The 16,328-nt window shown below is 42.3% G+C and overlaps 1 protein-coding gene across 4 annotated transcripts in view; it reads right to left on the bottom strand.

Annotated features, from left to right (window-relative positions):
* Nucleotides 1-11,060: 11,060 nt before the first annotated feature.
* BUB1B (BUB1 mitotic checkpoint serine/threonine kinase B) overlaps nt 11,061-16,328 on the bottom strand; it is a 47,384-nt gene continuing 42,116 nt past the window's right edge. For 2 of the 4 annotated variants that reach the window (XM_057306281.1, XM_026480035.4), the window contains exons 20-23: nt 15,564-15,706; nt 13,903-14,071; nt 12,999-13,105; nt 11,061-11,616 (exon numbers count right to left, since the gene is read on the bottom strand). In XM_057306281.1, the coding sequence (XP_057162264.1) occupies nt 11,385-11,616; nt 12,999-13,105; nt 13,903-14,071; nt 15,564-15,706 (651 nt within the window). In that variant the 3' untranslated portion in view covers nt 11,061-11,384. Of the gene's footprint in view, nt 11,770-12,998; nt 13,106-13,902; nt 14,072-15,563; nt 15,707-16,328 lie in introns of all 4 variants that reach the window. The other 2 variants (XM_057306283.1, XM_057306282.1) reach the window with 2 other exon arrangements.

Genomic DNA, 16,328 nt, shown 5'->3' with positions numbered 1-16,328 from the left:
CCTTCTACAGGTGTGAAAACTGCAGCCCCGAGAGCATAAGTGACTCAGCAAAGCCACAGAGGAAATGAGAGGCAAAGTCATGACTGGAACTCAGCTTTCCCTCCTCACAGGCTCGGATTGTCCCCTTTGCTGCCCACACAGGCCCGCTCTGGCTCTGTAATTCAGTCAAAGGCCGCGGCAGTGCTGTCACCCGGGGCCTCTCTGCCTTTGAATCTTGGCTCCCTGGGAGTTGCAGCCTTTGCGAACTGGCCAAGACGGCGGCCTTACAATTTCTTAATAGAAGTTTTTCCCTTTATTCTTTTGTTCTTGAAAATGGAGATATGCTTATAGCCTCAAAGGTAACGTGCCTCATTTTGGTTCGGTCAGGGGCAGCTGGAAGGATTCTTGCATCCCCAGTGTCCCGCTGCACGGTTTAAAGAAACCACTGGGGATGTGCTCAGAAAGGCCACGCAAGCAGTGAAGTCCAGAAGTTTTTATAAACGAATGCTTCCCAGGTTTTCCCAAAGGATAAAAAGTTTCAGAAACAAAATCGAGGGTTTTAGTCTGTGGTAAAAATTCCTTTTTCCAGATGAATTTTTCTAGATATTTAGCTCCTTCCCCACACTTCCCCTTGTGCTGCGTGTATGTAGGAAGCTTTACGAAGACCTTCCTAATGGCTGTGTGGGCCTGTCTCCACCTGCCTACACTTGTCAACAGCTCTACTGCAGGGCCAGGAAGGGAGGGACAAATTCTTCCCACCTTCATCCCCTACCTGGAAAGGAAGGGCTTGGATGAATGAGCATGTGTTGCCACTGGAGGCCTGTGTGTCCTGCACTCTGGGGCGGCCTCACCTTAGAGGTGCCCCTAAACCTTGGGCCTCCAGGAGAACCAGACCAGAGGGAGAGGCCTACCTTCACGAGATCTTCCCAAACGGTTTCCTACGTGGCAGGTGGGCGAAGCAGAGGTTTCCAGGATATCTGCTGCCCTCCAAGGTGTTGGTAGTAAAGGGGAAGATGGTCAAATAAAGGTCAAGTCCTGGGGGTCCTCAGTGGGAAGGAAGCTCAAGGGCTTGTTCTGGGTTGTTCTGGGTCCCTTTTGTGCCATCTCTTGCCTGCTCCTCTGTCCATCCTGAGAGTGTGGGGTGGGGCAGGGAGCCCAGGGTAATGAGGTGCCCTGGGGACTGGGCAAGATGTGTGGAAGACAGCTGGCAGGGGAATCTTCTCCACCATGCTCCATGGAGTAGGAATGCCTGCTGGGCTGCAGATTAGGGAATTTCTCCAGGAACTCTGTTCCTCAACAAAAGCAAATTGGAAAAGCCCAGGGAGAGTTACTGCTGCTGGCTAATAGCCTTGCTGCCTGGCCACTGACCTTGATCAGAAGGCCAATGCTGCCTTAAAGTGAAGAGGAAATGCCGAGGCCTTCCATAGCCCAGTCTGGCCTGCAGAACCTAGCTGGATACCAATGGGCACGGGAAGCTGGGAGAAGGCCAAGGGACCATAGTGCAGTTTGAGGAAAGACAGGGATTATTCCCTGAGAAACTGGTTTAACATTCCCCATGCCTCCATCCCCCCAGTGCCCCTGCCTCTGGGTCAACCAGGGGGAGCAAGAAGAGAGGGTGACGGGGCATGGCCAGTGGGGAGACAGACCCATTGAAGAGGCCAGTGGCAGCAGATGGCTGAGAGGGCAGAAGGTGGGCACCATTTTTTATGGTCTTGCCTTCTTGCCATTATGCCCCATCACGATGCTACAGGGACATGAGGGAGGAGAGGACAGATCAGAATCTCAAAAGGATTAGGAGTGACCCCGGCTAGGGACTCTGCTTTTGCCCTGTAGGACTTTTCCCCCTGAGGAGAAATAGGATGAGCCTTTCCTGGGAGCAGCCTCTATGACAGGGGCTGGCGCCCCTCTGTCAGACTGGCTGGGACCTCGCTGAGACGGTGCGGGGGGTGGGGGGAAGCTTTATGTCAGAGTGAAACAGGCGCCCCTCCACTCTGGCTACATGGGCCTTAGAAGTGAGTAGACCTGGTCCCAGTGTGTGTGTGTGGGGGGGAGTTCAGGGGATTGACCCTCAGGAGTTAACGACAATGTGAAGGCCGGCTCAGAAACTGGTCAGTCCCAAGTATCGGACTCACCAGTGTTACCCTCTTTCCAGCCGAGGATGCCATGGACCTTTGCTGTCCGAGCCCCAGTTCACCGGGAGCAGAGCCTTCCTGACACATCTCAGCTTCTGCATGAGCAAGGGCTTAGTGATCGATGTGGCGGTCCAAGTGAAACAAAGCAGCAAAAGCACACGTGTGGAGGAGGGCTCCCAGGGGCTCTACAATGGGGCTAAAAGCTAATTTTCTTGGGCACAAGGTATAGGCTATGCACTGTGCTAACCCCTTGCCATATGTTACCTCATTTAATCCTCACAACAATCTAATTTATGAATCCATTCAACAAATACCGATTGAGTACCTGCTAGGTGCAAAGCTCTGTGCTAGGTGCTGAGGATAACTCAGTGAGCAAGACTAGTTGTCCTCATGAAATCTACAATCTAGGTCGGACCTATTATCCCATTCCAGAGATGAGAAAACTAAGGCCTCCTGAATTTAACTCACTTGCTCAGGTCGCTAAGTGACAGGGCAGGGCATGGAGCCCAGGCAATCTGTTTCAGAGTCCAGGACGCTACTTGCTATCAAATGCGTCCTTCTTTTCTTCCCAGCACCACCCACGTGGCATGCACCGTTGGTTGCCTCTCCCTTCGTACTTGCTGCAAGAAACCCAGTTTATTTGGACGTACACTTTCCTACCTGTGTGCTCAGGGAAGGGCCCCTTCCCAGCCCCAGCCCCAGAAGGGAATCTTGATTAGTTTGAACCAGTATTCGTAATTTCCCTCCTTTTGCCAGGGATTAGTTTAGGCCCCAGGGATCCCCCATGTGGATGACAAGAGGGGAAGTTTGCCGGGAGGGTTTCTGGGCAAAGTTTTCTTGTGCTGTTCCAAGTTGTGGATCTGGGAACTGTGGTCGCCAGCTGGGTTCCCTAAGGTGACCAGCCCGAGGACAAAAGCCAACGTGCTTAAGATGGCGGGATAGAAACTTGGACCCTCCACACCTGCTGAGCTCCAGCCTTATTATGTGAAATAACAGATATTCTTACCCCGTATGAAATTTTGGATTGTTTTCCTGACTTTTGTAGCTGAAAACTACCTAATACCGACCAGCTCCCGTCCCTGCCACGCCATGACACCCCAACCTTGTCTGGCCCTCACTTTCTGAGCGTCTTAAAACACATCTGCTCCACTCCTTTGAACTTTGGTCGCTTACCTTGAGATGTCCCTTGACTTTCTTCTCTCTACATCTACTGGTTTTAACCTGTAATAGCCTGTTTCTCTAAATCATAAACTCCCCGAAGGGAGTGAGCATCCTTACGTCTATTTATGCCCTTCGTGGTCCCTGTCATTAATATGAAACCCCAGTAGAGCTTAATAAACATTTCTTGGCTCATCTTCTTTGACATATTCTGAGAGATTATTTGCTGCCCTGGAGGGATAAATGAACACATTTCAACAGGCATCAACAGGTTGCAGCTGGAGGCCTGAGTGAGTAAGAAAGTCAGGTGTCGCCATCTTGGCTTAGACTCCACAGTGGATGACAGCAGCTCCAACTGCCTCCTGTGCACCCAGCTCTGAGGTCTGCGGGGGGGAGAAGAGGAATCTGCTCCTTGCTATGAGCTAAGGAGCTTTCATGCTGAGCAACCACATCTTATTTTTAATTCTCACAATGGCCTTTTGGGGTAGGAGCCATGTGCACTAGTTTCTAGATGGCAGACTGACCTGCCCGGCTCAAGTAGCTGGTAAGAAGCAGACCTAGGGTTTGGGCCCGAGTTTTCTAGTTCCTGAATTGAGTTTGTAGGGCTCCCTCTGTTCCCCTTTTTCTTTTTCCTATTAAGCAAGTGGTCATCTTTTACTCATTGGCTCAGGAGAGGGAGATAGCAGAAGGTAAAATAGAAATTGTCCCAAAAGCCTAAGCTCTAGCAAGAAGAGTGTCAGAAAGACTAAATGTCTTGGGCTTAAGTGGGGTGAGTAGGTCCTGCTCCCTAAGCCGGACGGTCTTTCCCCTGGTGGGGGAGAGGAGTCAGCCACATCTGTCAGTGGCTAGAAGGAAGGAAATCCGCGTCCTTCTGCCCACCACCGAGCAAGACCCTGCCTGATGCATCACAACAAACTGACCAGAGGCAGCCTTTTAAGGATTCCTGTGCTTTGAACACGGCACAGGAGCAGCAGAGAGCTGTAAGCCAGAGGAGACCCTTCAGACAGAAATGCCCTTGTGGGCTGAAGACTGGGGACCAGACGGACCCTTCCTGGTAGCTTGGTACTTGGCTGATCTTGAGACTGTCTTAAGGACAAAGATTTGGTTTCCTGAAAGTTACCTCCAACAGAAACAACGCCTTTCCCCTTATCTCCAGATTATAGAACACCATGCTTCTTTCCCCTACCCTTATCATATTACAGATTTGGCTACACGCTATACTATAAATTAACTCAAAAGACAGTAAAGGTGGGGATCAACTAGCTGGGATCCCAATGTACTTGAGAGGATTCCAGAGAACTTTAGACCATGCAAGCAACTTTAGAACTAACTCAATACAAGCTATCTACAAGTTATCTGTACTAAAAACTTTAATTCACAATATTCTATAAGGTAGACACTCGTGCTATCCTCATTTCATAGAGGACACTAGTTCAGAAAGGGTAAGTAACTTGTTCAGTGCCACACAGCAGGATTCAAGCCCAGGTATTCTGGCTCTAGAGGCATTTCTGACCACCATGCTAGGATTTGATTCGGCACCACAGGCAGGGAGCCACCTCAATACTGAGGACGTTCTAGCAGGCCCTGGGCCTGTGGAGTTGACCCCCTGTAATGTGCAAGTTAAAACTAAGGTATAATAAAACCCCACAAGTCTTGTCTCAAAGAGCTCATCCGAGGGAGAGAGGGAAGGCACGTACACAGGCCTGTAAGGCAGCAGGGCGACGGTACAGGTAGGAGCTATGGGGCGGCCCCTAGTGGCTGACACCATGGAGCCTCAACCACTGGTCGACATGCTGGGATGGGATGTGCCTGTCTGGGTGAGTTCTGAGGAAGTGGAGGGGCTTCTCTACCTGTTCAGCGATGAAGTCCAGCTGACATGGAAGCTATCTCCCAGGAACAGCAGCTAACGTTAATCTATTCTGCCTCGCTCCTATTTCTGCCTGCCTAACCCCGCTTTGCTGGGACCCCTTGACTCACTGTACCACATGCACTCATCCTTAGTGATCTCATTTCCTCGAACGAGCCAATCTCATTGAAGCTTCATGTGTCATCTTTTCGGTGTTTTTATCACCTGATTCTAATATTACCAGATTTTTCCATTTTGTTTGAAAAAATGCAAAAGCAAACAAATAAATGTATATATTCATCTTTTTGTTCACAGATTTTAATGGGCATTTGTTTTTATGAAATGCCTTTCTCACTTTGCTAATTGCAGGACTGAAGCAATTAAATAAAAATACATCACATGACCAGGCCAGTAAGACTGAAATTGCAGCATACGCTGATTCACATAACTTTCAAATGAATGTGAGGCTGGATTAAACACATGTGGGAAATAAAGTACACATTCCAATGGAATAAATACAGTTGTGGAAATAACATTTAATTTTGAAAGGAGTAAACAGGACAATGAAATGTCTCACAATGTAAGGTCAGCAATTACAACAGAAGGTTACAGAAACATACATAAAGCAACACACTCACACTAGAAAAGTGAGATTATGATTCCAAGCACATCTAGAGCCTAGGATAGATTTTACCTCCCCCCCCCCCCCCCCCGCCAAAGCTCCAGTGCAACTAATTTTTGAACTCATAGCTGTTCTTTTCCAACACTTTAATTCACAACATATTTTTGACAACTATGTGCTAATTTCTGGGATATATAAAATTAATAGATGCATAGTCCTTTGTTCACAAGGAGTTTGAAAACAAGCAGTTTGGCAGCCACTCCTTTTCCATGGAGAGGCCGATCTGAACTTATGGGACAATACTGCTCAGCAGCCGAAAATCTGCCACAGGAGGCCGTGAGGGGCAGGATTATTGGTAATGGTATGCTTTGGTAGAAAAAAGGTATGTGTTTATAGAAGTTTAGCCTAAGTTCATCATGGTCTGTCTGTTCCTTTCTTAATCAATGTCAGTTTGTAGAAACTCAAGTTTTTATATGAAAGCCATAAAATGCATTTTGTTTTGAAAAAAAGTCAAGTTTTATGTAATTTAATCCCTGTTCACAGACAGGAAATTATAAGGAAGATGGCAATTTTGGAAAGCATTTCTCAAATAGAAAAATTATAAAACATTTGAATATATATGAATTTTTAGCAAACTAAAAATAGAAGTTTAGAAGTATCTTCAATTATTTAAAATATTTTCACTCTCTCATTGTTTAAAAAGATTTTATTTATTTGAGAAAGAGTGAGAGAGAGCATGACCAGGGGGGAGGGGCAGAGGGAGAAGGAGAAGCAGACTCCCCACTCATCAGGGAGCTCAAGGCTGGGCTTGATCCCAGGGCCCTGAGATCATGACCTGAGCCGAAGGCAGATGCTTAACCAACTGAGCCACCCAGGCGCCCCTCAGTGTCTCATTAATTCCAAATTAATCTTGCTTTGATATCTGGATGATAAAGCTTCCCAAATTTCCCATTAAAAAAAAAAACCACCCCCAAACTAACAGTCATTAGGTGGCCCATCGTTTCTTAGACAATAGACAAAAAAAAAAAAAAAAAAAAAAGGAAAAAAGTAATTCATGGACATGGTCAGAAAATTCAAAAGGTCCAGAAGGGCACAAAACGAAAAGTAAAAGCCTTTGTTCTTTTCTCTCCCCACTCCTATGGTTCTCTCCAAAAGTAATCACGTTTTCTCTTCAGCTTCTTTTTGTTTTTAACCTAAGCTGAAAATGTCTGGAGTTTCTCTCTCCAAGCCTAATGTATGTTCCGCCATCTCTATGCGCTCATGCCAAACGAGAAGACTGGCTGTCAGCACCAGAGCCAGAGTACCCCTGCAGTCTACACAAATGTCCCATGTCACCTCTGCACTGGTTCCCGGACTCCTGTTTTCCTGGGGTCTGTCATACTGATCACCTTGTCGGGACTAATGAATCTTGGAAGCAGGAAGACAACAATACAAAGGGCGCCTTTCTGTGAGTGTGCCAACCTGTGCCAATGTTTCTTTAAGATAAGTTCTTAGGAAAGTTTCTCAGCTGGAGGGAATATTTAAATTTAATAAATATTGCCAAATCACCTTCCGATGATGTACAATTTGCACTCCAGCTAATAATACAAATAACATATGAGTAACTGCTTCCCTTCACCATCACAAATACAATTTTCAACTATCTCCTATGTGAAAGATAAAAATTTCAGGTTTATTTTGCATTTTATTTAATTACGAATGAAGGGTGAACATCTCACGTGAGTTGGCCATTAAAATGTTTTTACTGGATTGTTCATGTCCTTTGTCTGTTTCTATTGGTTTTCAAAAATTTTTAAAGAGGTCTCTGTACTTTAGAGTTAAATAATGCTTTATCATATTTTATTCATTCAGACACTGGGGTTAAAACAGGAAACAAAGTAAATCCCTGCTCTTAAAGAAGTTAAAGGGGTTAAAACAGGAAACAAAGTAAATCCCTGCTCTTAAAGAAGAAGTTAACTTCTTTAAGATTTCTGTATCTAGTAGTAGGATACAGAAATAAAAAAAATTTACACACACATACACACACACACACACACACACACACACACGAGGGTGTGATAGGCGCTTTGGAGAAAACAAAGCAGGTAAAGAGGGACAAAGTAGCAGCAGTGTGTGTGGCGGGGCGGGGGGGGGGGGGGGATGCTGCTGTGCACAGAACGGCCAGGGAAGACCTCTCTGATAAGGTGGAGATTTGAGAGGATACCTGAACGGAGTAATCCATGTGAAGATGCAGGTAGAAGAAATGGCAGGCAAAAAGGCCATAAAGAGAGAAGCTAGTTGGCGTGTTTAGGGAGCAGCAAGGAGGTGGACAGGCTCGAGAGGAGTGAGCGGGGAAAAAGGAGAGTCAGGGAAGAGGGCAGGGGACAGTGGGGGCAGACCGGTAGGATCTCACAGGCTGTGCTAAGGGTTCTGTTATGACTGGGTGTGGGTAGGGAAGCATAGAGATCAGCTATGAGAGCTTGAGATAATGCAAGTGAGAGATGATGTAAATACATGTTGCAAGTTATTTTTCCTAGTTTTAATTTATGGGTTGTTTTTTGGTTTTGGGTTTTTTTTTGTGGAGGGGAGAGATAGGTAGCCCTATTAGATTTTGGTTTTTATCTACTATAGTAATAAAGAGCAATCTTCTTGCCTGTATCTTGGTTTTACGTCACAATGACAAAAGGTTACAAAATAATCTAGTATTTTATATTTTCTTTTCTCCCCCCAAAGATTTATTTATTTATTTTAGAGAGAGAGAGCACAGGCAGGTGGGGCAAAGGGAGAGAGAGAGAGACTCTCAAGCAAACTCTGCACTGAGTGTGTGCATGTGAAGCCCACTGTGGGGCTTGATCTCATGACCCTGAGATCACACCCTGAGCCAAAACCAAGAGTCAGACGCTTAACCAACTGTGCCACCCAGGCATCCCTAGCATTTTACATTTTCATCTTCTTACATTAGTGTTTTTGATCTATCTAAGACGGTTCTGCAGATAAGCAGTGGAGCAGGCAAGCCCACTGCATATGGCTGTGCAGCTGACCCCACTGCACAAGGGCAGCAGGCTGACCGGCTACGTGGGGGCTGCAATCCAGTAAAGCCATGGTGCACTGGGAAGCACAGAAACTGCTGGAGGAAGGGGCCTTTTTCTAATTTGCATAAAGGGATGAACTAGTGGTGGCACTGGCGACAGAGTTCAAACTCTAACCCATTGTTTCCACACCAGTTATTGAATACCCCATCTCTTCCCACACTGGTTGGAAATGCCACCTTTATTTTATTAAGTATTCATAGCTTCTTCTGTCTTTGGTGGAACCAAGGACCTCATTAAGGTCGAAGTTTGCTGTATTAAAAATCTTTTTTTACAATATATCTTTCTCACTAGGGAAGTCTTAATTTTAGGAGCCAGACTGGAAGCAAATTTTGGCATGTTAGAAAGAATTGGTGCAGTTGGAGGAAGAATTCCACATTTTCCAATGCAACGGAAAAGAAGCCTTTCTTTGGTGTCTTTGCTTAAAGATGTTAGCTTAAACGCATCAAGGGTCGTTTCAAAGAGCCCTGAGCCAACCATCTGAAGGCTTTCTTATCTACCTGGAGATAATAGCTCAACTAATAGTCTAAAGTCCTACTGCTATAGGAAAACCTTATGTCCAGATTCAGGTTGGCCTCAGTTAGAGCACTGTGACTTGGGTGGAAGGTTTCCTACTCAACCAGCACAGGAAGGTGAGGGCTCTAACAGCGGTAGAAGATTAGCGGAAGCAGACTTTGTGAATGGTGAGGCTCTAGATATATTCCACGGTCTCTTTTCAAACTAAAGTAAAAATCCTGTCTTTTCAGCTGTTTCCCCTGCCAGGTCCACTGTTACACTACTTTTGCCTTTAGTGAGACGAGAAATAAGAACCATTTGAAGCTTCTGCCAAAAAACAGAGGCTTCCTTCTTCAAAGACAAACAAGCACAAAATACAAGGGAAATGGAAACGTGCCCACTTTGTGGTTTTATGCCCAGGCAAAGAGAAAACTAAGACATCATCGGTCCTGTTTTCTTCCCCCTACAGAGAACGGTCAGGGTTGGAGGGATGGGGAATGGAGGGAGAGGTGGCAAAACAGTTGCAAATTCTCTGACAAAGAAACTTCTCCAGATTCTCTTCCCTCTCCTCAGAGCTGACTTTCAGAGACAGAGCTCTGGTTTTTCAGCCTTGCTGCCAAGGTTCTTGAAGAAGTCACTAATTGGTAGCTAAGGCTATGTTAAGAAATAATCTAAATTTACTGTCCATCCTCAGAGTAATGATTTTATGTGTCAAAACGGTGGATTGAGAAATGAGAGCAGAGGGGTAGAAGGGCTCAATTACATCAAAGATACGGATATATAATTTTACATCATCAGTTGTACAAGAAGCAAACATGAAAATGTTTGAAAAGTTGTATTTTGGTTAAGAGCAAAAATTTCTAAGTTGATTATCTTTCAGATTCAAGTCATATTTCAGTGCTTCAACTATATATGCTTAAATATTTTTAGTTGAGATATACTTAGAATTTTCTGCTTTCCAGCAATCTTAGAGCAGTAACAGTGACAACTAGAGTAAAGAAAAAAAAAAAAAAATCAGGCACCAGCAACGGAGGGAGCGCAGTTGAGAATTCTGATATTTGGATATGAAATAAATCATTTTCATTATCCCTTTCTTCTAGTTTTCTTCCCTATGCCCAAAACCCGGTGTAATTCATGCTTCTGTTTGGGGGTCTACTACTTCCTCTACCTCTAGTCTCTCCCAAATTATTACATGCTTCCAAGTGATCTTTTTACCCTGGCCTCTACCTCTTCAAATCTTCCAATCAACAAAACTTCCTTCCATTCCTTTATTAACCCTTGCCTCGCCAAGTTATTCTGCAGGTAGTAGGATGGTAATTTTTCTATTTCTGAAAGGTTGCTATCCCCCATTCAAAACCTTTTCTCTTCCTTTCTAACAGTCACAGTCCTAATCAAGACACCCAGTAGCCTCAGCACCACAAGATTATATAAATAGACCCAAGGGTTTGGTGGATAAAAAAAAAAAAAAAAAAAAAAAAAAATGAAAACATTAAAATAGAATCAGAACAAACAATTTTGCCACTTGAAATTTAAGAAAATTTGGCCCTGTATTAAATTGTTTTATCTATTTTTAAATCTTAGTTGAAGGTCAGGAACACCCGAAGGAATGGCTGGCTTTTCTGTCTTGTTATGATTCTATCATGGCAGTGCCATGTCTAGGACATACAAATTTCCATGGTAAAACAGCTCCTGTCTGCGAAATCAAGCCATTTATTATCTTAGTTATTAGCAAAAAGTAGATGAGATGTTAGAAGCGTGAATTTAACAAATACTATTTTATTACTTAAAAATACATAGTGATCATAAGGGTACATGTCACAAATTACAAAATAAAAATGTACAGGGAAAAGTAGAGACAAATGTGTTAAACGACAACAAGGTACCTATTCATTGGAGTCCATTAAGAATAAAACAGTTCTTTGTTAGACAAGGCCAAGAATAGATATAGCGCTATGTAGAAAATGCCAGTTACCTAGAAATATACCTCTACTAAAAAGTAGCAATGTGTTGGTAGTGTATCTAAACATGCCCTAAATTAAATTATATACACACAGGTCCAGTGTTCTACAATACAACCATTGATTTTAGGCAGGAATCTGTGAGAGATGTGGTTGCCTATCTTGTTGAAAGAGCAAAGCCCCAGGACGGATTAACTGCCCTACCTTCCACAAAGCTTTGTTCAGGTGATTTTGAAATGTGGTGTCAACCACCCCACTCATTGCTGCTCCAAGTTCCCTCAAAACAGACACTGTGGACTCATCACTGGCATTCAGAATCCGTACAAAGAATTTATTCCACAGTTCACCATCTTTTAGCCTAAAAATATATAAAACCATTTCCATCAAGATTAGGCATATAAAAGAATTCTGCAAAATCAGTGGTACATTTACGCACTAAATGATTTAAGGTAATAGCTAGAAGTCTAGGGTTAGAACTCATTCAAGTAATCCTTCAAAGCCCAGGGTGGAACTACAAAAAAGAGAGGAGAGCCATAATACAATGTGCGTGAGGAGAAAGTCTCTGATCTGAATCTACACATTTCCTCTGTGTGCTACGACACGACACTGCTCTACAAAAAGAAGAAAAGTGAATTTTGCTCTTTTCCTCTAACTTTCCTAAAGTCTAGGTCATTAGACAGACTGCAGTTCTTCTCTCCCTGCCCAGAATTTTATTATCTTCACAATCCTCTGAGAATCCTAAGCTTGACTGAAGTAACCACTGCTTACGTCTACGATGTTTAACTTCCTTGTTTTTTTTTAATCAGAGAAGCTTCTATTATCGTACAAGGCAGGGTTGTTAGGAAACGCCGGTGACCCTACCTGTGTCTGTTTGTATTAGACCCTCCTAGGACCATAGCCAACTGGAGAGACCAGAATTTATCTTACAAGTCTTACATTGTATTTAAAGCCTATTTTTAAAGTATGTTTCAGAGACAAATAAGACTGACCAAATTCTGAATTAAATAAAGAAAAAAATACAATTCACTTGTTGGGAATAGTGGGAATGGAGAAGGGGTGTTAAATTCTCAACAGTGGTTTTTGTTTTTGTTTTTAAGCCAGAGAATATACCAGTAAGTTGATAGATAGAAAGCTTATTCTGGGAAGTTATTAGCTATGATAAGCTAAAGTGGAACTTGGGATATTTAATAAGTTTTATGAGTAGGCTTGAGGGAATACTAAGATTCTGAGACCAAGCAGCTCTTATTAAGGGAGCATTTACTTCTCCAAGGAGACTCCGTTCTCTGCTTTGGTTCTACCCATTCATTAAATAAATAATAACCTAAAATTAGTATATAATTTAGAAATTTAATTCTCTTCAAGAGATGCTTATTAACTTTGATAACAATAGCTATTAAAAAGGGGTATAAGACTAATGTCAATTGATTATAAAATTATTCCCAGGAAATGTTTCTATTAACACTTCCAGAATGAGAGGCTACCATAACACAGTCATGGTCTACATGATACATGCAGGTCCAGAATGATGTCCTCAAGTCTGACTAGTTTGATTCTTATTATTAATTAGCAATTCATTTGTTCTGCCCCAGGTGCTCCACTGACACTCTAATGAAAACTTGTTGAAATTAATGGAATCATGGCATTTGGACTAAGAAAACGAAGGCTGTCCAAGCAGAGGGCACCCAAGAGAAAGAGAAAATTATTTGGATAGGCAAAGACCCTGAAATCACCAATACTTACTCAGAAATATTTTGGCTAAGTTTCCAGAGGGACCCATCCCAGAAGACCTGTAGGTGTTCCTTGAACAATAGTAAATGTGCTAAATCTGCTATACCAAACAGATCTACCTGAAATCACAAAAAGCACCATCAGCTAAAATAATTCTCTGCTACTATCATGGCAATTTATTTATGTAGAAAGTTGAAAGTTATTATAGTGTTTAAGTTTATTTTATGACATATGTTTTAGTACACTGTTCCCTATCCTTATCGTAAAGGGAGAAGATCCCCCAAGAAGTGATCAATAGAGCTAACTCTAGGAATTATCCTTAAGAACAAAAGATGAGAACAAAATTATCCTGAAGAACAATAACATATGGACTGTCAGATTCGAATTTGTACACCTACCGAATGTGCATGGACTCTAGCTGTGATCTAAACGGGGTCCCCATGACTAGTTCAAGTTCATGCTACATTTTCAATCAGCAAATGCCAAATGTCCAGAGATGAGTCAGAAGGGATTTTGTCTGGATACTACCATGCAAAGCACTTTACACTTGAAACATTCTTTTTACGTACATTATTTCATTTAACCCTCACAATAATTCTGATACACAGAGCAAATTGTTACCCTTATTTTATAAAGATTACAGAAAATTACTTACAAAAGATCACACAGATGAGTGACAGAAGTGGCCTTGACACTTAGGTTACTGAGTTAGTCATGTGTCTGCATGTGTATGTGTACAGTCTTCAGTGTTGTGACAGAAAAATGGTACATTTTGCTTGACTTGGTGATATTTGAAAACTAGGTCATCTATTCCAGGGGAGACAATATCAGTAAACACTAGCTTTAGTGGTTTATCTATGGAAGAAAGAGATTAAGAAACCCTCTCCATATTTGCTCAGGCTTGTTTGACACTTACCTGGTAGGGAGAAGAACAGTTAGCCAGGATCTTTTGTCCTTCCAGGATTTGTACAGTCCGAAAGCCGCTGAGGATAAAAACATCAGTCTGCACCCTAAGGTCGACACTGTAGGAAAAGTCCACTATCTTCAAAGCTTGATCGTTATTATAATCATAGGGGTCGTGGATTCTAAGCCCAGATTTAAGAGAAAGAGATAATAAAAATAGGCCATGAAAGAAGCTGCAGAGCTGCTCTTTAAAAAAAAAAAAAAAAAAAAAAAAAGAAAAGAAAAAAATAGGTATTGCAGGTGTGTCTTAGCTATGCCAACAGCTCCCTCCAGTGGTTAGCTATGAAAATGCACCTGTAAGAGCCTTGGCCGCGTCCAGCTAAGTGGGGAATGTTGAGATTAGTCTAGTGACACAAGGATATCTAAACCATAATGTACAGCCACCACAGAACATTTGTCATATTATATTTATTATATAAAACAAGTACTGGATGTAGAGTACAAGCCTCTGTCTTATACTAGACACATTAATGCGGACAATAGCAATGATTTACCCAACAATTAGAATTATGGAAGAAATTAAGCTTTTATGATGTCATAGCCTTTCTTGTTCACTACTATAGATTAAGCTTTCCAAGTGTCATTCAGATTCCTCCTTCTCAGAGTTTAACTGAAACAACATAAGGCTGTTTTTGTGTAAGATGCCACCTATACTGTAAACTATCCTGTTCTTATTAAACTAACACCATATTCGCTCTTACTCTTATCTGTAATTCCGACTGTTATTTACTAACCCCTCCCAAAACAGACGAACAAACAAACAAAAGAAAACCTAATAACACTAATTCACTATTAATCATATTTTCCTTGGGTTTATCTATCGCATGCAATAAAGCTACTCTCCAAGGAGACATATAACTGTTTATGTGAGAAAAGAATGAATTATTTTTGTGTTCCTTTTGTCTCAGCTTTCCTCAGTTCCTTCAAGTCGCTGATTAGTATCAGTGACAGATGCTATGTTTTTAAATACCGGCTTTGACTAATCTCATCACATACCTCCACAGCACAGAATGATATATTTTACTTTAAAATTTACAATTGCTCCCATTTTTCCTTAGCACAAGATACAACAATTTTTGGCCACCATAAAACTATATATTTCCTGCTCTGTGTTCACCCCTTGAATGTGATGGCTGAACTGGGTTTAATTTGAACACTAAGCCCTTTTCCTTGGCATAGTTTGCATTTGCACTCTGGCTTAGCCACTTCTCTTGGCAATTACATTAATTTGGCCTGACTTAAGCTTTGGTTTTGAAACCAAGAAGTGCCTTGGTTTTGCTAGCAGCCTCACTCGATCTGCACCGGCCCCACTCAAAGAAAGACTACACAATCTACTTCACATTCCTCCAAATATTCATATTTTACAGCTCTTCTTGCCAGGAATCATCACAATGGTTAATTTAACTTTTTTTTTCTGAACTAGTTTATTTCCTCAATATATTTTTTTCTTCGAATTCTTTTAAACTATTCCCCTTGATTATTGACTTTTAGGTAGCAAATGCTTTAACATACTGTGTTCCTCAATATGACATTTATCAAGAGGCAAAAGGAAATCGAGACTATGCATATTTTAAGAGAAAGTTGACAGAATTTTAAGGAATGAAAAGGACCAACCTGTTTCTAAGAATCAGACTCCTTGGACTCAAGTCACCATGGACGATTTCTGCTCTGTGTAATTTCTCCACTATTTTCAAAAGGTTATAAATAACCAACACTATTATTTCATGGGTAATAAGTTCACTGTGTTGAAGAAGATCCTAGAAACAAAAGGATAGAAAATTCACTATTTCTTAAGTTGGGGTGACTATACTTACACTCAATACCTTGCCACGCGCTGCCCTGTACTCCTTGTTGTTCTCTGCTAGAATCTGGGCGCTTTCATAGGTTGAGTCTTTGTCCCGGTTCTCACAACATTGCTCTCCTTTAAGACTATAAGGATTTAATGAAATAATGGATGAAGAACATCAAGGATTAGCCCAGCCCATAAGAGTGCTCTATAAATGGTAGTTTCAAAATACCCTCATTCCAACCATTTTAGTAAATTCGTTTTATCATCGAAATATGCAACAAAATCTTCTTAAGAAAATCACAGGGGCACCTGAGTGGCTCAGTCTGTTGCGCGACCAACTCTTGATTTCGGCTTGGGTTGTGATCTCAGGGTCCTGGGATCAAGCCCTGCGACGGACTCCGCACTTAGCACAGAGTCCGTCCCTCTCCCTCTGCTCCTCCCTTTCCTTGGCACGCACACGCTCTCTCTCAAATAAATAAATAAAATCTTAAAAAAAAAAAAAAGAACATTCCAAAGAATAAAATGATATATTGTGTTTGGGTTCTAAAAATAATCTACTGGGGGAGCATAGATAAAACACGAGTAACAAA

This window comes from Ursus arctos, unplaced genomic scaffold (genome assembly GCF_023065955.2).
Source record: "Ursus arctos isolate Adak ecotype North America unplaced genomic scaffold, UrsArc2.0 scaffold_36, whole genome shotgun sequence".
Classification (NCBI taxonomy): domain Eukaryota; kingdom Metazoa; phylum Chordata; class Mammalia; order Carnivora; family Ursidae; genus Ursus; species Ursus arctos.
Note: the sequence above shows the minus strand (reverse complement) of the source record. Positions and strands in the feature narration are given on the sequence as shown.